At 42.7% G+C, this 21,024-nt stretch overlaps 1 protein-coding gene across 3 annotated transcripts in view; it reads left to right on the forward strand.

Moving 5' to 3' along the window:
• RGS13 (regulator of G protein signaling 13) overlaps positions 1-7,527 on the forward strand; it is a 96,981-nt gene extending 89,454 nt beyond the window's left edge. For all 3 annotated transcript variants that reach the window (XM_029618733.1, XM_029618732.1, XM_029618734.1), the window contains exon 5: positions 6,643-7,527. In XM_029618733.1, coding sequence (XP_029474593.1) covers positions 6,643-6,855 — 213 coding nt within the window. In that variant the 3' untranslated portion in view covers positions 6,856-7,527. The remainder of the gene's footprint in view (positions 1-6,642) is intronic.
• The last annotated feature ends 13,497 nt before the right edge of the window (positions 7,528-21,024 follow it).

A 21,024-nucleotide genomic window follows, 5' to 3' on the forward strand; every position in this document is an offset into this window, starting at 1 on the left:
GACTCCAAGAAATATAACTATTGAGGCAGTGCTTCGGAACACTTCATGCTCATTGATGTTTCCAAAAAAGTAGTTATTTGGCAATGGTCTTGACCAATGTTCCCTCTAATTTTTGAAAGACAGTACGGCAAACATTGTCTTTTGTGCAATTTTTTTATAAGCTGAGTTGAAAATTGTGTGCTATGAGCCTGTGCAATACAAATACTATCCAGCAGTGTTTTGCCATTGTGTGAGGATCACCACCTGTGAGCAGGTGCACAGCTTAGAGGGAACAGCGATCCTAACCTTCTATGAACATGACCTGTGCTAAAGCAATGACTTGTCCATCTCTCCATCGCTTTATCTTTCAATTGTCCCTCCCCATCCCTTCTTTTTCCCCTTTTGCTCTCACCCAGTGCTCCCTCTTCTCCTTCCTATAAGTTCTTCTTTCCCCTCCACCATGAGCTCCTTCTCTGCCCTTTACCCATAACTAAACTCCCTTTGTACCCTCAGACTCAAAATCTTCCCTCTTCTTTTTCCTCTTTCTTCTTCCAATGCACCATCTATGTCCTTACTTCTCATCCCCACTATTATACCTCTGTGTCTGATTTCCTCTCCATTTTCCTCCTTCTCTTCCCCACCAGAGCTCCCTCTCTTTTTTCATGTCGGGGCATTCATATCTTGGGATGAAGCCTCCAGGGTACGAGGTGAAATCACACTTACTCATACTTGGGTAAAGAAGCATCTGAAAAATGCTCTCATTCAATCCAGGCATTCATTGGAAACTTCCTTTAGGCAGGATTGGAAAACAATGCCTGTAAATTGTATTTTCAAATTTGCCTGTGTTGTTTCTTAACAGAAAGAACAGGTGGAAATGTTTATGGTTCCTTGTAATCTTGGCAGTTGTCAATCAGGCACAAGGCCTAGGGGTACTTTGTACTCGGATGGGCAGTTTGAAAATGACTGCACTCCTGTAGGGGTAATGGATGCACATTGCCCTGACTGGTTAAGATGTATCCCAATGCTGGCAATATACTGAAACATACATTGTGAGTGAGCTGATATGACAAAAATGTGAGCGTGGCCACCATTGAAATAATCATGAATTGATTGATGTTATGTCCTTTTGCATCAAATGTTTGAGAGGAGTGTTTCTTCAATATTGGTATATCAGGCCTTTTTTGTGTGTTTTATGATAATATTACACCAGGCTGCACAGTTTAAATTAGCTCACTCCCTCCAAAATAAGATTTAAAATATCCTAAAATAATTCTAAAATAATTAGTTGTAAGGTTTCTATATATCTTTTATATACACCAGCTCTGGTGTTCAGGAGACTAAGCATGAGATAGGTTTGCATACACTCCCTCCATTGTATACACATCTATCTCATTCATATTCATTGTGGATATCCTGAAAACCTGGAGTATCTGTGGCTCTTGAGGATTGGAGTTGGCCACCCCTTCTTTATATTGTCCAGAAAGTTAAATGCTTTTCACTTTTCTCTTCTTCTTTGATCAAAACATTGATTTTATTTTTCTTAAAACTTCATTATTTATTTATTTATTTATTTAGTAACTTTTATATACCGACGAACGTTGGGAACATCTCGTCGGTTTACATATAACAGAACTGAGCAACAGGCTTTACAATTTTTGCCCAGAATACCGTGGTTTACCGCGGTTTACATATAACAGAACTGAGCAACAGGCTTTACAATTTTTGGCCCAGAATACCGTGGTATGCAGGTTTGCGAAGGCTCCTGGTGGATTCTCTTCTCCAGTTTCTGGCTCACAGTAAAATGAAAATAAAATAAAGATAAAAAAAAATAAATTAAAATACAGAAACTGGTATATACCTCATGGTAACAAAAAATCTAATTAAATGATCAAAGCTGGAGCTGGGCCGTAGTACATTTTGTGGAAGGGAAAGGTGGGAAAAAATGAATAGGAAGGGGGGACGCATAAGGTGGAAACATGAATGATGTTAAGCATTGGGAGTAGGGAAGGGGTTGTTATGTTACTGAGTGTTGATTATTTGAAGTAGTGTGTTGTGGATGGATATTAAATGCTATTTGAAATAAATATGTTTTTAATGATTTCTTAAATTGTTGGGTATTGGATAATGAACGAAGTAAATTGGGTATAGAGTTCCAAATGGTGGGTCCTGCTGCAGAAAATGCTCTTCTTCTGGTGATATCAAGTCTAGCCTGTCGTGGAGAGGGGATGTCTAATAAGTTTTGAGTTAGTGATCTTAAATGACGGGTAGGTTTGTAAATGCGGAGTAATGAGCACAGCCATGTGGAAGATGAGTTATGTAGTAGGCCATGAATAATGGTAAGAACTTTGTATTTTATTCTGTATTTTATTGGTTACTTCTGAAACCAAAGTATGCCCCTAGGTGTTGCACGCGCCAGCCATAGAGTTCTGCGGCCGGTTGCACACATTCAACGCAGCCCTGGTCCAGTCTTGACTCTTCTTGCAGCGGCAGAGAGCCATCGCAAGTATCAAACCTCTCCACGGCTCAGGGCCACTGCTCAGGACACAAAAGCCCGACCCCACTGGCAACTTCCTAGGCGCGTGTGCGCACCTCTCCACTGTCCTTAAAGGACCGCGGTGGGAAAATTCCCATGATCCCTTCTAATAACGTAAATGCTTCTGCCTATTTAAGGTTGTTCCTGCCTGCAATGTCTTGCCTCAGCAACAGGTCATGCTCCTTGTGGGTAGCTAGTTGCCTGTCACCGTCTTCTCCTGGATTGCTTCTCTGGTCTTGATTCAGATTGTCTTGGACTTTGTTTTGGATTGCTGCCTGCCCCGACCTTTAATACATTCCTGGACTTTGTTGGATCTCTGCCTGCTGACTTCTGGTAAGTCTTGGACTTTGCTGGATTGCTGCATGCCCTGACTCTTGGAACGGTTTCAGACTTCACTGGATTGCTACCTGCCCTGACTTCTGGAACGGTTTGGAACTTCACTGGATTGCCGCTTGTCCTGACTTATGGTTCATCCTTGACTCCGTCGGCTTGCTGCCTTGTGGAGTTGCTCTTCTCTTGAGACCCGCTCATAAGTCCAGCCAGCCCTGCCACCCAAGGGCTCAACCTGAGAGGAACGAGGGCTGGTACTGGTGAAGGTCCTGTTTTCTCCGCCTACCAACAACAAGAACCTGCAGGGTCTCCTTCCTGCAGGTGGTGACAACCTTGTCTCAGACCCAAGGTCCACCTTTGTAACACCAGGAACACAGAGGCCATGGAGTAACTCCCAGATTTTTAGCCAGATTGAGGGAAGGCAAGTTTCAGATGCAAAGGATTGCAGAACTCATTTTGAAAATGACCTTCCAGGTGCTCTCAACTAAAGAATCAGTATCCTTTGTTTACATAGACAAAGGAACTGATGAGAGAGGGAGCAATGTTAAATCTAATTCTCAGTGGAGCACAGGATTTGGTGAGAGAGGTAATGGTGGTGGGGCCGCTTGGCAATAGTGATCATAATATGATCAAATTTGAATTAATGACTGGAAGGGGTACAGTTAGTAAATCCACAGCTCTAGCACTAAACTTTCAAAAGGGAAACTTTGATAAAAAGAGAAAAATACTTAGAAAAAAACTAAAAGGAGCAGCTACAAATGTAAAAAGTGTGAAAGAGGCATGGTCATTGTTAAAAAAGACCATCCTAGAAGCACAGACCAGATGTATTCCACACATTAAGAAAGGTGGAAAGAAGGCAAAACAATTACTGGCATGGTTAAAAGGTGAGGTGAAAGAGGCTATCTTAGCCAAACGACCTTCCTCAAAAATTGGAAGGATCCAAAAGAAGAAAACAGGATAAAGCATAAGTGTTGGCAAGTTAAATGTAAGACATTGATAAGACAGGCTAAGAGGGAATTTGAAAAGAAGTTGGCCATAGAGGCAAAAACTCAAAGTAAAATCTTTTTATAATATATTTGAAGCAGAAAGCCTGAGAAAGAGTCAGTTAGACCTTTAGAAGATTGAGGGGTTAAAGGAGCACTTAGAGAAGATAAGGCCATCATGGAAAGATTAAATGATTTCTTTGCTTCGGTGTTTACTGAAGAGGATTTTGGGGAGATACCCAATCTGGAGAAGGTTTTCATGGGTAATGATTCAGATGAACGGAACCAAATCATGGTGAACCTAGAAGGTATGGTAGGCCTGACTGACAAACTGAAGAGTAGTAAATCACCTGGACTGGCTGGTATATACCTCAGGGTTCTGAAGGAACTCAAAAATGAAATTTCAGATCTATTAGTTCAAATTTGTAACCTATTATTAAAATCATCCATTGTACCTGAAGACTGGAGGGTGGCTAATATAACCCCAATAGTTAAAAAGGGCTCCAAGGGTGATCCAGGAAACTACAAACCAGTTAGCCTGACTTTAATACCAGGAAAAATAGTGGAATGTGTTCTAAAGATCAAAATCACAGAACATATAGAAAGACATGTTTTTATGGCAAAAAGTCAGCATGGCTTTACCCAAGGCAAGTCTTGCCTCACAAATCTTCACTTTTTTGAAGGGGTTAATAAACATGTAGATAAAGATGAACTGGAACATGTAGTGTATTTGGATTTTCAGAAGGCATTTGACAATTTTTTTTATGAGAGGCTTCTAAGAAAAGTAAAAAGTAATGGGATAGTTGGCAATGTCCTTTCATGGATTACAAACTGGTTAAAAGACAGGAAACAGAAAGTAGGATTAAATGGACAATTTTCTCAGTGGAAAAGGGTAATCAGTGGAGTGCCTCAAGGATCTGTACTAGGGCCCATGCTTTTCAATATATTTATAAATGATCTGGAAAGAAATACGACGAGTGAGATAATCAAATTTGCAGATGATACAAAATTGTTCAGAATAGTTAAATCACAAACAGATTGTGATAAATTGCAGGAGGACCTTGTGAGACTGGAAAATTGGGCATCCAAATGGCAGATGATATTTAATGTGGATAAATGCAAGGTGATGCATATAGGGAAAAATAACCCATGCTATAGTTACACAATGTTAGGTTCCATATTAGGTGCTACAACCCAGGAAAGAGATCTAGGCGTCATAGTGGATAATACATTGAAATTGTCGGCTCACTGTGCTGCAGCAGTCAAAAAAGCAAACAGAATGTTAGGAATTATTAGGAAGGGAATGGTGAATAAAACGGAAAATGTCATAATGCCTGTGTATCACTCCATGGTGAGACTGCACCTTAAATATGTGTACAATTCTGGTAACCGCATCTCAAAAAAGATATAGTTGCAATGGAGAAGGTATAGAGAAGAGTTACCAAAATCATAAATGGGATGGAACAGCTCCCCTATGAGGAAAGATCAAAGAGGTTAGGGCTGTTCAGCTTGGAGAAGAGATGGCTCAGGGGGGATATAATAGATGTCTTTAAAATCATGAGAGGTTTAGAACAGGTAGATGTGAATCGGTTATTTGTCTGTTGGATAATAGAAGGACTAGGGGTCACTCCATGAAGTTAGCGGCAGTCTTGTAGATCACAGGCCTGACCCCGAGGAGCTGGGAAGGCTAGTCGAGGAACTCACAGGTTGTTGCGGTGTTCCAAGGGAGACCTGGATTGTAGAAGCCGGCAGCAGAGTAGAACCCAAGCGGCACAGGGCCAGCCCAAGAAGTGGGGTAGGCCAGGAGAGCAAGTCTCCGAACAGCGCACACTGACCCCCGAGGAGCGGGTGCCAGACAGGGTCCACGGGCACAGCAGATAGCAGCGGCATCTCAGGAACACAAAGCAGGAGTTGAGGACTTGTACTGGACTTGTTGCAAAGTCTACTAGCTGGGAGTGAAAGTGGAGCTTAAATACAGGAGTCTGATGACATCATCAACCAGGGATGCCCCCGAGGTTTCCGCTGAAGAGGCTTCAAAGGCGAGGCCTGTGACGCGAGCGCATGCCTTGGAAGGCCCGGCATCAATGCAGGAAGTAGCAGCGACCATGTCGCCGTGAGGAGACCCGAGGAACATGGTGATACAGGCAGGCCCGTGCAGCAAGCAGACCTGGGGAGGGCAGGAATGTGGTGCTGGCAGTGAGTACTCGCGGTCGCAGCCATCTGCGACTGACAGGCATAACATCTATGTCTGAAAAATAATAGCTATTATTCAGGTTTTTTTCATATTTTTGCCCTTTTCAGGTCAAACATGGCTATTTTATAACCTGCTCATGAGAGGAAGCTGTTGTTATTTTCTTCTTATTGTAAGTTTTTTTTTCATTTGCTTGCAGGCCTTGTTTTTTTTATTGTTTATTGGAGTTTGTTTTGTATATTGTTGATTTTACTGTACTCTGCCTTGAGTATACTTTTAAGGGAAGATGGACTATAAACTAACTAAATAACTATATAAAACAATTCAAGTTGAATTATTCTTTTTTTCACTTTCAAAACATTTCTCCTCTCATGCTCTTCAAATCTGAACTGAAAACTTAACATGTTCCATCTTGCTTTTCTATAAGAATTTGTCATGATCCATGTTTTTTTTACCCTCTCTTAGTATAGATTCCCAAAGTTGATATTGTAAGGCATACATACTAGAGATGGGCATTATACAAATGCCAAAAATAAATACTTTACTGACCCTTCAGTATCCATTTGTTCTTTTGGGTTTTTGTTATTGATGCATTCTATAACACCACTCTGTTTGTACTTTTTCAGATTAACATAGACAGCCCTATCAGGGAAGCTATCATTAAGAACCTTCAAGCCCCAACGGAGCAGTGTTTTGCAGAAGCCCAGGAAATAGTATACAGGCATATGGAAAGAGATTCATATCCCCGATTTCTGGAATCAGATATTTATAGAAATCTCCTCAAAGCTCGTCAGGCTGAAAAGCTTGTTGGAAACATTCAAACAGGATGCAATGGATAAGCTGAAAGACATTCATGGGCTGTCTTGGAAAATATTAGCTTTGACCTAATATTTTTATCATATTTCAATGTTGTCCAGCTCAGGAACTAACTGGAAAACTGCTCAGATCATTTTCTGTTTAAATTCTCACCAGAACAAAGACTCATCTATCATGGATGATGCTTTAATGTACCTGGAAAGTTAAAGAGGAGTCCGGAGGACACCTTGGAGCACTGCGTCCCAAAACCATTCTGATGACCCTACAGCCAATCGGCTTTCAGCAGCTCCATAATGAATATGCATGAGACAGATCTACTTATGCTGGGTCTCCAGTGCTTGTAAATTGAACTCATGAATCTTCCTTGCAGATATCCTGAAAACTCATCTGGCTGTGGAGTCACCAGGACAGGTTTGGGAAGATTTGCCCTGGAAGAAATCAAATCTTAATTTAGCTTCCCCATGACATGTAAAAGTGGCAGATACAAAGGATAAAGTCACTGTTCCAGATGCAGAAGTATAACATTTTAGGTGTTTGTTACAAAGCATACGTCTACAATATGCCATTCTCTGACTGATCTACAATCAGATCTAGCATCTCAAAACTGGAAACCAAACATATGAATTCAAATTGATACGAATGTCTGGCAAATGCAGTATCTATAAATAACTTTCATAATGTTTTTGCCTTTTTTATTATTGTATTATGTGTCCTTTATCTGTTTGGATCCTTGAAATTAGCCTTTTCTTTCCTGAATCAATGGAAGAGGGAAGAGAAGCCTGCTAAGAACAAGAATTGCATTCTTTATTCTAAACAAACAGCCATAAATAAATGTGAAGAGTTGGATGTATTTGCACAATGGGCCATTTTCTCATTTCACATTTAATTGTGCAAATAAAAAACAGTGATACAATAAAATAAGATCATATGTCAGAAGACACTATTAACCTGTAAACTGACAGCATTTCTAGGAAACAGTAATGTAATTCCATTGTGTTTCTGTGCTCTGAATTGCTAGCAAAGCTAATACTTTTTCTATTTCCCAAATAAATGATGTCAGAAAGAAAACTGCATACAAAACTTTTGAGATACTCCTTATATACATTTATAACTTGACAAATTAGTGTCAGATTTCTTGCTAAGATGTAAACTTCACACAGTATACATCAGTTATAATTAGGTGGTGGGAAAGTTTGTACTGATAAATAATAATGAAAGGAGACTGGATTGGTTCATATGGGCAGAGAAAATTCGATGGGCTTATGCAACTCTTCTCATTGAGGCAGATGCATTACACTTTGTTTCCCTGCAGACATAAAATGGGAAAAACACTTTAGGACATCTGGCCCACAGAGACTTAACGCACATGACAAATAAGGAAGCAGGCAGCAGGAATTAATGTGATGACCAACTTTCTATTCAAATGACATGCAGCTACACACGAGACTTAACAGGCACTGGGAATAAGTGCAAACTGCCAAGAAAGCTGCGAACAGAAACCATGTCTTTGTAATAGATAAAAGAGTCACATTTTTAGTTTTCCTGTGTGTTTTGTTTTGTTTTGTTTTTAGCTATACTGGTTTCCAGGTTAGGAAATATATTGGTCTTCATGCAGGAACGGTTTTACCTGCAATGCGTGACAGAAATGTTATTCATGCACCTTTCCTTAGGGCTGGTCTGCTTTTACACGTGCAAGGAAGCCCATTTTAAAACATGCATGTGTGAAGGAAATAATTAGAGATGTGAATCGTGTCCTCGATCGTCTTAACGATCGATTTCGGCTGGGAGGGGGAAGGAATCGTATTGTTGCCGTTTGGGTGTGTAAACTATCATTCCGGACCGCCGCTGAACGACCTCCTGCAGTCGATCTCCTGCCGGCGCCATTTTCCGTACGAAAACGATTCGCGGCAAGAAATCGCTCCCGGAACCTCGCTGGACTCCCAGGAAACTTTTGGCCAGCTTGGGGGGGCCTCCTGACCCCCACAAGACTTGCCAAAAGTCCAGCGGGGGTCCGGAATGACCTCCTGCGTCGAATCGTTTTTGTCTATGGCCGCCGCCATTTTGCGGCGGCCATTTTGAAAAATGGCGCCGGCTGAAGACAACACGATTCTATTGAGGGGGCCGTTCCGGACCGCCGCCGTTCTGGACCACCGCCGGATCCCCAGGTAATTTAAAGCATTGGGGGGGGGTTCGGGAGGGTGGGGGATTTAATTTAAAGGGTCGGGGGTGGGTTTTAGGGGGTTTTAGTGTGCCGGTTTTCCTGCCCTCCCCCTTCCCCCGATTTACGATTTTTTAACGATAAATCGGGGGAATTGGTATTGTATCGTGGCCCTAACGATTTTTTGACGATTTAAAATATATCGGACGATATTTTAAATCGTCAAAAAACGATTCACATCCCTAGAAATAATCAGTTTGCCCATTGGTCCATTAGTTTGCCCAATCTATCTCCAGGTCACCAGGATCCCTTTGGTTCTTCAGCCTGCACTCCTGACAGTCTCACCCAGGACGTTTTCTGACTATAACAAGTTTTATTCTGACTTACACCTGAAAAAGAGCAGAAGTAAATAGGCGCAGGTAACCTCCTGATGTTCACTGTGTTTGCTGGATTTAAAATCAGGGTTTATTTATGTAAATGTTGGCCCTGCCCTGGAATGCCCCTGCCCTGCTCAAAATCCACCCCTTTTATGTGTGTATATGTGCATCATTTCCCAGTTTAAAAATGAGTTGCTCATGCTCTGCCCATATACTTACCTATATGGGCCTTTTAAGGTGAGCAGCTATTTACAAATGACCTCGGCTGTAATGCTATGTACTGCAGTTAGAATATGCAGGTTCAAGTTTGCTGTCTGTCAGAGACAACTAGGGTCAGATGTTGCTTGATCCTGGGGAGGGAGGGAAGATGGACGGCTGCCATAAAATGTGCAACTGTGAGATCATCCCACAGGAGACACCTCTTTAGCTCTTGAGGGAGGAAGGTTCCCAGGTCCATCTGGGCATGCTGTTTAATGTGTGTGTGTGTGGTGTGTGTGTGTGTGTGTGTGCATTAGGGGTGTGCATTCTGGGCATGCTGTTTAATGTGTGTGTGTGTGTGTGTGTGTGTGTGCATTAGGGGTGTGCATTCGTTTTTTGCCATATCGGCGATCCGCAACATATATGTCAGTTTTCGTTATATACATGGGGAGGCAAAACGCATCGTGACTCCCCACGAATATAACTTATCATCCGTTAAATACGTTGCACGGCGCGCGTGCTTTTCTTCGCCGCCATTTGGAATCATTTTACAAAATGTCAGTTCTCATACCCTGCATTCCGGAATGCAGCGTATTAGCGCTGACATTTTGTGAAATGCACTGAATGCAGCCAATCGCGCTGTTATTCAGTGCTCTGTGAGGATTTTACTGATGAGCCAGCACTATATATATATATCAGCACGAGGCGTGCCATGCACTTTCTTTGCAGGGGTGGTGTGGGGAGGTGGGCTTTGTGGAAGGAGGCTGCACTGAGAGCAATTTTGGCTAGTTAGGAAAGAGAAAAAAGATTTTTATTCTTAATTTGGCTGCAGTGTCTGTGCCAGCTAGCCTTGTTTGTGTTTGTTTGAAGCAGTTTATTATTTAGGAGATCTGAGATGGTCTGACTGTGCCAGGGAGAGAAGCTGCTAGCAGTGCCATTTTTTTTTCATTCACCCTCTGGGCTAGGCTGCAAGCAAGCACCATTTGGGTGTTGTGGCTGGGAGAGATATATTCAATTTTGCTAGAATTTGCATTGGAAAATATATTTCATCCATTTTCCTGGTGTGCCAACAATTCCAGCTTTTTTAAACTGAGTTTGTTTAATTCAAGTCACTCAGTCTCTCCGTGCACTGGGCTTCAGTGGGCAGTGGGTAGTTGAACAGACTGAACTTTATTATAGGGATGGTCTGTGCAGTGAAATCCCCAGTCTGCCTCTTTTGTGCTTACAAGCAAGCTACGTGTGTGTGCACACCACACACGTTACATTAGTGCATAGCAAGGCACCGTGTCAGTGGGCAGTGGGTAGTTTAACAGACTGAACTTTATTATTGGTCCGGTCTGTGCAGTCAAGTCCCCAGTCTGTCTCTTTTGTGCTTACAAGAAAGCTGCATGTGTGTGCACACCACACACGTTACATTAGTGCATAGCAAGGCACCGTGACAGTGGGCAGCCGGTAGGCACTAGGCAGTGACATTAAATCCATAATTTATTTAACATGTTTCTATACCGACCTTCATGGTAATAACCATATCAGATCGGTTTACATCGAACAGGGTAAAAACAGAAACAAAAATAAACATATGAACGGAGGCGGCAAAGTTACATTCAACAAGAAGGGTGAATTTGGAGGCTTAATCAGCTGGAAAGAGAGGCCTAGGATGGCAGAAAACGAGTAATATAATACAATAGGGTAAGCGGGATAGTGCTTAATGAACTTAGAGGTACAAGGTTCCATCGCTCATGAAGGGAATTAGGTCATCTAGTGTGTATCCGGGGGATCTGAGAAGGCTTGGCGGAAAAGCCATGTCTTAAGTTTTTTCCTAAATGTTGGGAGGCATGGTTCCAGCCTGAGGTCTGAAGGGATGTTATTCCAAATAGTTGGTCCTGCTGTCGAGAAAGCTTGGTCTTTGGTCGAGGTGAGGCGCGTGGCTTTAGTTGGAGGAGCTTGCAAAGTTCCTTTGTGGATTTCTCTAATCGGTCTGTTGGAGGTATGGAGTTTGAGGGGGATTTCGAGGTCGAGTTGAAGTTGATTGTGGATGGATTTGTGGATTAAGGTGAGTGATTTGTGTAGGATTCTGAAGTTAACTGGTAACCAGTGTAGGTTTCTGAGGATAGGTGAAATGTGTTCTCCACGGTTGGTGTTAGTCAAAATTCTGGCTGCGGCATTCTGAATCATCTGTAGTGGCTTGGTGGTAGAGATGCATAGACCTAGGAGGAGAGCAATGCAGTAGTCTATTTTGGCAAATATCAAGGATTGGAGAACTGTCCTGAAGTCGTGGAAGAATAGGAGGGGTTTGAGTCTTTTTAGAACCTGGCGTCTGTAGAAGCAATCTTTAGTTGTGATGTTGATCATTTTCTTTAGGTTTAGGCGATTGTCGAGAATTACCCCCAGATCTCTTACATGCGTATGAGTGAGATGGGTGTTGTGGAGGGACTGTGGGAGGGAGTTATCCTGGTTGGAGGAGTTGATGAGGAGTTCGGTCTTCGTAGTATTAAGTACCAGGTTTAGACTGCTGAGAAGGCTAGTGATGGATTGTAGGCAGTTATTCCAGTGAGTGAGAGCTTTTGAGATGGATTCTGTTATAGGGATCAGAATCTGCACATCGTCTGCGTAGAGGTAGTGTATTAGTTTAAGATCTGTTAGCAGTTGGCAGAGGGGGAGGAGGTAGATGTTGAAGAGGGTGGGAGATAAGGAGGATCCTTGCGGTACACCAAGTGAGGAATTTGTCGAAGGTGATTCTTTATTGTTAATTTTTACTTTAAAGCTTCTGTTGCTGAGGAAAAACTTGAACCAACTGTGGACTGATCCGGATATACCAATGTCTGATAGGCGATTCAGGAGGATGGAGTGGTTGACGGTGTCGAATGCCGCCGAGATGTCTAGCAGGACTAGTAGAAAGGAGTGGCCTTTGTCTAATCCCATAATAATGTGGTCTGTTAGTGAGATGAGGAGAGATTCCGTGTTGCGTGATTTGCGAAAGCCATATTGCGATGGATACAGGATGTTGTGATCTTCTAAATAATCTGAGAGCTGGGTGTTTACCACTTTCTCCGTTAGTTTAGCTAGGAATGGGAGATTAGAGATGGGGCGGAAATAATGTCAGGGAAATCTAGATGTAGTCAAGTGATTGGGACTGGCAGAGGAGGCACTTCAAAAGACACTAGTGCTACTCCCCCATTAAAATTAAAAAGGCACCTGTCACAATCTAAACTCTTTGTAGGGACGGGCAGTTCCATCCAGAAAAAAATGAAATCTGAACATGATGCATCGCCATCGCCACCACCTGTTTCTGGCCCTGTAGTTTTGGAGGTGAGGGAAGAGGAGGCGGAGTCATGCCAGACAAAATGTCGACACCCAAAAGCAGCAGGGGGACAGAAGTCTCTACTAACACTTAGCGTTGACAAGGTAGCGCAGTCACTGTTTGCTTCAGATTCAGATGAAGAATCTTCTTGTGTGGGATTCTCATCAGAAATGGAAGAAGTAATAGGTGAAGAATCTTCGGGAGGATCAGTTAGCCCTGTCTTAGCCTCCACTTCAGTGCAGCAGGGGAGAGATGAAAGTGATGATGATGAGGAGGAGGAAGAGCAGTCAGCACAGGCACAGAAGGTGACTGAGGCCCCTGGCATTGCTTCTCAGGGTGCACCCACTACCTCAGCTCCAGTGCCAGCATCCACCCCCAATGCTTTAGAGAAGGGAGGATCACGAAAGACATCTGCGATCTGGAGCCAGTTTAAAGTGAAGGAAGACCCGCGTTTTGCTCGGTGTAATTACTGTGGCAGGGATATTAGCAGAGGCAAGCAAATGGGACATCTATCTAATTTTGGCATGACACATCATATGAAGAGGCAACACCCAACAAGATTACTGTCATCTGGGGATGGTGGCAGTACCAGTCAGGGGACCCCTTCCAAGCAGCGTAAAGTGGTTCAAAAGCAGCAGAGTCAGCCCACTCCCTCATCCCCTTCTAGTAGTCAGGTGGCAGGCCAGCAACCCCCTGACATGTGGCAGAAGCGACAACCCACCTTGGAGGAAATAGGGTGGAGTGCGGTAACGCTATCCCGGAGTAGGAGGCAGGCAGCCTTCAAAAGTTGTAACCAGGAGCATTGGGGAAATGATTGCCCTTGATGTCCAGCCCTTCAGTTAGTGGAGAATGTGGGTTTCAAGTGTTTTCTGAAGGTCGTACTTCCAAATTACAAAGTCTCCTCCAGAACCACATTTAGTAGAAAGGTCCACCCCAGCCTGTACAAGCAGTGTCGCAGACGCATGCAAGCGCTGCTAGCTAAGGCAGAGGGAAGAGTGCATTTCACCTATGATATCTGGACCACCATGAATGCTGCACACTCTTACCTCTCCCTGACAACACACTGGTGGAACCTGGCTAAGGCAGGGGCAGGCAGCAGCTCTATTACTGAACAAGTGGTGTGTCATGCCAAAATCAGGGTGGAGGTGGGCTTTACTGCACACCCACCTGATGGACGAGGCCCATACCGCAGCCAATATTCTAGCATGCATCAGACAGATGCTGGAGGGCTGGCAACTACACCAGCGAGACAGGAATCCTCAGGCAGGGTTCTTTGTCACAGACAATGCTGCAAACATGGTGAAGGCAATAAACGACGGGCGCTTTAAGAACATCCGATGTTTTGCACACACTCTGTACCTGGTAGTGAAGTCAGCTCTGGGGTTAGATTCCAATGACAAAGAGAATGAATACCTGCATACATTAATACAGAAGTGAAGGAACATAGCAGCACACTTCCACAGAAGTGTGAAGGTGGGGCAGGTTCTCCGACAAAAGCAGACTGATTTGGAGATGCCTCACAAGCGTCTCATTCAAGACATTGCCACCCAGTGGAATTCCACCTTTATGATGCTGGAGAGGTTAGTGGAGCTGCAGACACCCCTTCATGAACTTTCTATGGCAATGGACATAGGTGTGAGGAGTCTCCTAGGGCATCATGATTGGTTAGTCATGAGTCAGCTGGTAAAAATACTGCAGCCCTTCAAGGATGTCACGGAGGAGCTGAGTTCCAGAAGTGCCACCTCGGCTGACATCATCCCTATAGTTAATTTCCTGGATGAACATTTGGAGGCCTTTAAACAGGAAGAGGGAATGACAGTTGAGGTGCTGCAGTGTCTGGACGTTTTGCAGCAGCAGGTGAAAGAGAGATTAAGGCCTTTAACAGAACAGAACACATACATGCTCGCCTCAGTCTGTGATCCCCGTGTGAAAGGGAAACTCACCCTACAGTCCAATTGTCTGACATTTGTGAAGAATCAGCTGTTAGCAAAAGTCCAAGAACAGGAGCACCATAGGCAGAGACAGATTAGGCATGAAGCAGAGGAGGAAACAGCAGGCACTTCAGAGAGTTCTGCTGTTAGCCCCTTTGCCCGTTTAAAGTACCTTAGGCTATTCATGCCACTTTGGTGCCACTTTGCCACAGTCTAAGTACCTTGGAGCTGTTTTGTTATTCTGATGATTGCTCCACAGAAGTTTCATCAAAATTGATAATAAAACCCCAATTCTGCAGCCAAAAATAGGCTGCAAATACTTCCCCCATTGACTTTAATGGGAATCGGAAAACGAATGCACGTATCAACGTATAGGGGTGCCATTGTACGAATGCAAAGAATATGCCTCCCGATGAATACGTATCCTGAATGCAACAAATACTTTCTGTCTGCACATCTCTAGTGTGCATGCACTGGGGGGCAAGGAGAGAGGGGGGTAAAAGAGGGTTAATGGGAGAAACGATGTTCCAGCTTATTTTCTGTAACAAAAAAAAGCAGTAGAAATGCTCACCTTGTATCTTGCATATTTTAAGGTTCTGGAGGTAGAACTAGTCCTTCTCCACCCTTCTCCTCTTTCTCATTGTCCCCTTGCCCTCCCCTCTCAATTAATGCCCCTATTCTTCTTCATCATCCCTTTTGTACCAGTGATGCTTCTTCTCACTCTACCAAGGGTGATGTTTGTTATCATCCTCCCTTCTCTGCTACCTGTGCCACCAACACCTCTAGCCTGCTATTCCTTAGCTGCACGCCTTATGGTCTCCCACATCCCAGCACATGGCTCTTCCTCTCCTTCTCTCCACTTCTCCCCATGCTAGCCCTTTTTACTCTTTCCCAATGGGATTTCCCCTCACACCCCTCCTTCATTAGTTATACTCCTTGAATATAATGGGCAGGGTTTGGGTGGTGCCTAGACTAGGGGGATGAAATAGGGCCCCTGTCAATGCTCCCATAGTAGTTTCAGTGGTCCTACTGGCAAAGTGCAGAAATTCAGCATGACTGGGGGCCTCTAATCCTGTACATGCTCACACGCGTTTTCCCTTACCCCTTATTCAGTAAGGGGAGGAAAATGCGCGTCCAACCCGCGGCACCTAATAGGAACATAGCCAATGCATGTTGAAGGCCCTATTAGGTATGCGCACGGGATACAGAAAGTAGAATGTGCAGCCAAGCCGCACATTTTACTTTCAGAAATTAACACCGACCCAAAGGTAGGCGCTAATTTCTTCCGGCACCAGGAAAGTGCACAGCAAAGCAGTAAAAACTGCTTTTCTGTGCACCCTCCATCTTAATATCGCCATGCTATTAAGTCGGAGGTCCCGAAGAGTAAAAAAAGTTTAAAAAAAAAAAATTTTGAATTCAGCCCGCGGCTCTTGGGCCAAAAACCGGACACTCAATTTTGCCGACGTCCACTTTCCGAGCCCGTGGCTGTCAGCGGGCTCGAGAACCGGTGCCAGCAAAATTGAGCATTGGCTGTCAAACCCGCTGACAGCCACTGCTCCTGTCAAAGAGGAGACACTAGGGACACGCTAGTGTCCCTAGCGCCTCCTTTTGCCTGTTTTTACCGCCGGGCCTAATTTAAATACTGAATCGCGTGCACCGGCGGGTGGCCGGTGCACACGACGGCCACCCGGTGCATGCACCGGGTGGCCTGTGCATGCGCCAGGAGAGCGGGCATTCGTCCGCTCTCCCGCGGACTTTACTGTATCGGCCTGAAAATTTGTAACTTGTACATCTGCCCTAGGGGATTGCCCCAATAATACTAGGTGGAGACTTTAGTTGTGTAAATGACCTGCTGTTGGATAAGTGTACAGCTTCTAAACTTGCTAAGCTGGAGAAAGGGAAGACTTTTCAATTTCTTTGTAAATTTCTTTTTCTATTGAATATATGGAGAGTGTTACATCCTGATTTCTGAGACTATGTTTAATGAGGGGGTGGGGGGGGGGGGGGTAAGGCAGAGTTAGGGAACCTGGTGATATCCGACCATTGTCCTGTGATTTGCTCAATGGGGGGGACATGCTGGGTTTGAATCTCTGTTTCAATGGAGAATGCCAGAATGGTTGTGTAAAGAACCAGAATTCAAACAGTTTTGATGGAATCTAATAACCAACATAAGAATAATCCAGCCCTTTTCTGGGAAACAGCAAAAGCTGTAATGAGGGAAGAAATTATTAAATTTGCAGCCTCTAAAAGGAAACAAAGAAATAAACAGATTCTGGATCTGGAACAACAAATGGCATATTACAAACTGGATGGAATAAAGAAATTCTGAGGAATGGAAAGTTAGATTTAGAAATGCTCAAACTATTTTAAATGACTTACTGCACCAAAAAGCCATAAGTGCTATATTTCTATTTAAACAGAAAATATTTCTCCAAGGGAACAACCAGGGTGAATGATAACCAACCTGACAAAGGTCCAAATGCAATCTAAACTTATTAAGAATATTAAGAAATAAGATGGTTCCTTTGCTAATACTACATCAGAGATAGGGGAATAATTGTATAAGATTTTTTATCAACATTTATATGGCAAGGAAAACCCCAATTTATAATTTCAAAGGGAATTTTTTGAAGGTTTAAAATGAATCAAGGTTTCTGACACACATTTAAATGATTTCAATAACCTCATTTCTGAACTTCTCTCAGTTATTAAAGAACTGAAACTACACAAATCTCCAGGTCCAGATGGTTTAAACTCTTTATTTTATAATTCACTCCAGGATCCAGTAACACCGGGCCTAAGGGACTTATTCAATCATATGGTGCAAAATCACGTGAACTCAGAAACAATGAAAGTTTCAGCGATTATGATACTATCTAAACCAGGAAGTGACCTAACAGATCTGGGATCATATAGGCCAATATCTTTATTAAATCAAGATGTAAAAATGTATGCAAAAGTTATAGCAAATTGACTAAAATATATTATGCCAGATTTAATATCCCAGGAACAAACAGATTTTGTATATGGTAGAAAATCCGCAGATAACATTAGCCAACTGTTAGAAGCTCGGGAAACATGCCATTACTCAGGGGTAGTAGATCCATTGATGATCAGCTTTGACAGGGATAAAGCTTTTGATAGGGTGGCATGGGATTTTCTTTTTGCTTCCATGGAAAAAATTTGGATTTGTGGGTCCAATTATTTATGCCATTCATATTTTATTTAGTGACCCTAAAGCTTTTATTTGTGTCAATTGATCTACCTCCAGAATATTTGGATTAGGTAGAGGCACTAGAGAGGGATGTTCCCTATCTCTACTTCTTTTTATTCTGTCTTTGGAGTCTTTGGTGTGTAAAATCAAGCAGGAAACCAATATTATAGGAATACGAGTAGGACATCAGGAGCTTAAATTATTGCTTTTTATGGATGATATGATGATGGTATTAGCTAATGCCCACACAACTCTCCTTCTAGTGCTGGATCATATACATAGGTTCAAAACATTTTTGGGTTTGAAATTAAACTTGACTAAGACCTGAAATTAAACTTGACTAAGTCCTGGACCCTAACAAGACAGAGTTTCTTAACATCTCCCAAGATGACAACAACGGTCTAACCAACATACCAATCACTTCCCAATTAAATTTCTCCCCATATGTCAGAGACCTGGGCGTAATTCTGGACAATCAGTTTAATCTAAAAACATTTGCCAACACAACAACTAAAGACTGTTTCTTCAAATTACTTGGGATGTGAATCGTTTTTTGATGATTTAAAAAAATCGTCAGATATTTTTTAAATCGTCAAAAATCGTTAGAGTCGCGATACAATAGAATTTCCCCCGATTTATCGTGAAAAATCGTAAATCGGGGGAGGGCGGGAAAACCAGCACACCAAAACAACCCCTAAACCCACCCCAACCCTTTAAAACGAATCCCCCACCCTCCCGAACCCCCCCCCCAAATGTTTTAAATTACCTGGTGGTCCAGTGGGGGGGTCCCGGCGCGATCTCCCGCTCTCGGGCCATCGGCGCCATTTTGACTGCCACTAAAAAAATGGCGCCGATGGCCCGATAAAAAAAAAACCCACCCGACCCTTTAAATTGACCCCCTTAGCCTCCCCCCCCAAACCTTTTTAAATTACCTGGTGGTCCAGTGGGGGCACGGGGAGCGATCTCCCGCTCTTGGGCCATTGGCTGCGTTAATAAAAATGGCGCTGATGGCCCTTTGCCCTTACCATGTGACAGGGTATCCGTGCCATTGGCCAGCCCCTGTCACATGGTAGGAGCACTGGATGGCCAGTGCCATCTTTAAAGGAATTAGGGAAGCTAACAAAATTAGCAGCAAAATAATGGGAGATTTCAATTAGTGAGGTAAAGTTTCTAAATGAAATAAGTGACTGCTTCATGGAACAGCTGATACAAGAACCAACCAGAAGGGAAACTATTTTAGACCTTAGTGGAATACAGGTTTGGTGTGAGAGGTAATAGTGTTGGAGCCATGATCCATTTTGACTTAGTAACTGGAGGGAGGACATTATAGAAATCTACTGCAACAGCATTTAACTTTCAAAAAGGTGACTATGATAAAATGAGGAAAATGGATAGGAAAAAAACTGAAAGGAGCAGCTGCAAAGGTTAAGAGTTTAAAAATACCTTCTTGGAAGCCCAGATCAGATGTATTCCATGCATTGGAAAAGATGAAAGGAAGGCTAAATGACTACTGACATAGTTAAAAGCTGAGGTGAGAGAAGCTATAATAGCTAAAAGAACATCTTTAAAGAAATGGAAAAGGGATCTGAATGAGGAAAACAGGAAACAGCATAAGCAATGGCAAGTTAGATGCAAAGCATTAATAGGGAAGTCAAAGAAAGAATTTGAAAAAAAGCTTACCATGGAAGCAAAAATTTATAATAAAACCTTTTTCAGATACATTCAAAGTAGAAAGCTTATGAGGGAATTAGTTGGAGCATTAGATGATCAAGGGGTAAAAGGGGCACTTAGGAATGAAAAGGCTATAGAAGAAAGACCAAATGAATTCTTTGATTGTCTTTACTGAAAAAGATGTAAGAGAGTTACCCATACCAGAAATGATATTCAAAGGTGATGATTCAGAGGAAATGAAAAAAATCTCAGTCTACCTGGAAAATGTAATAAAGAGAGGCAAATTACCTAAACCAGATGGAATACATCCCAGAGTGCTGGAAAAATGAACATAAGAACATGCTATACTGGGTCAGACCAAGGGTCTTTCAAGCCCAGCATCCTGTTTCCAACAGTGGCCAATCCAGGCTACAAGTACCTGGCAAGTACCCAAAAACTAAGTCTATTCCATGCCACTGATGCTAGTAATATCAGTGGCTATTTTTAAGTCAACTTGATTAATAGCAGGTAATGGACTTCTCCTCCAAGGACTTATCCAAACCTTTTTTAAACCCAGCTATGCTAATGGCACTAACCACATTCCCTGGCAACAAATCCCAGAGTTTAATTTTACATTGAGTGAAAAAGAACTTTCTTCGATTCATTTTCTGCTCAGTGTGCAGCAGTGGCCAAGAAAGCAAATAGAATTCTAGGAATTATTAGGAAAGGAATGGAGAATAAATCAGAGAATATCATAATGCCTCTGTATTGCTCCATGATGCAAGATCACCTTGAGTAGTACTGTGTGCAGTTCTGATCACCACATCCAAAAAAAATATACAGAAGAATTAGAAAAGGTAAAGAGAAGGGCAATCAAAATGATAAAGGGGATGTAACAATACCCTTATGAGGAAAGACTAAAGAGGTTATATCTCTTTAGCTTGGAGAAAAATGGCTGAAGGGAGATATGATAGAGGTCTATACAATAATGAGTGGAGTGAAACGAGTAAACTTTAATCAGTTTTTTTCTCTTTCAAAGAGTACAAAGACTAAGGGACACACATTGAAGTTACTAGGCAATACATTTAAAAAAATAAGAGAGAAAATGTTTTTTTTTACTGAATGTATAATTAATAGAGATGTGAATCGTGTCCTCGATCGTCTTAACGATCGATTTCGGCTGGGAGGGGGAGGGAATCGTATTGTTGCCGTTTGGGTGTGTAAACTATCGTGAAAAATCATTAAAATCGTGAGCCGGCACACTAAACCCCCCTAAAACCCACCCCCGACCCTTTAAATTAAATCCCCCACCCTCCCGAACCCCCCCCCCCCAATGCTTTAAATTACCTGGGGATCCGGCAGT

The sequence above is a fragment of the Rhinatrema bivittatum genome, chromosome 10 (assembly GCF_901001135.1).
Source record: "Rhinatrema bivittatum chromosome 10, aRhiBiv1.1, whole genome shotgun sequence".
In the NCBI taxonomy this organism is placed as follows: Eukaryota; Metazoa; Chordata; class Amphibia; order Gymnophiona; family Rhinatrematidae; genus Rhinatrema; species Rhinatrema bivittatum.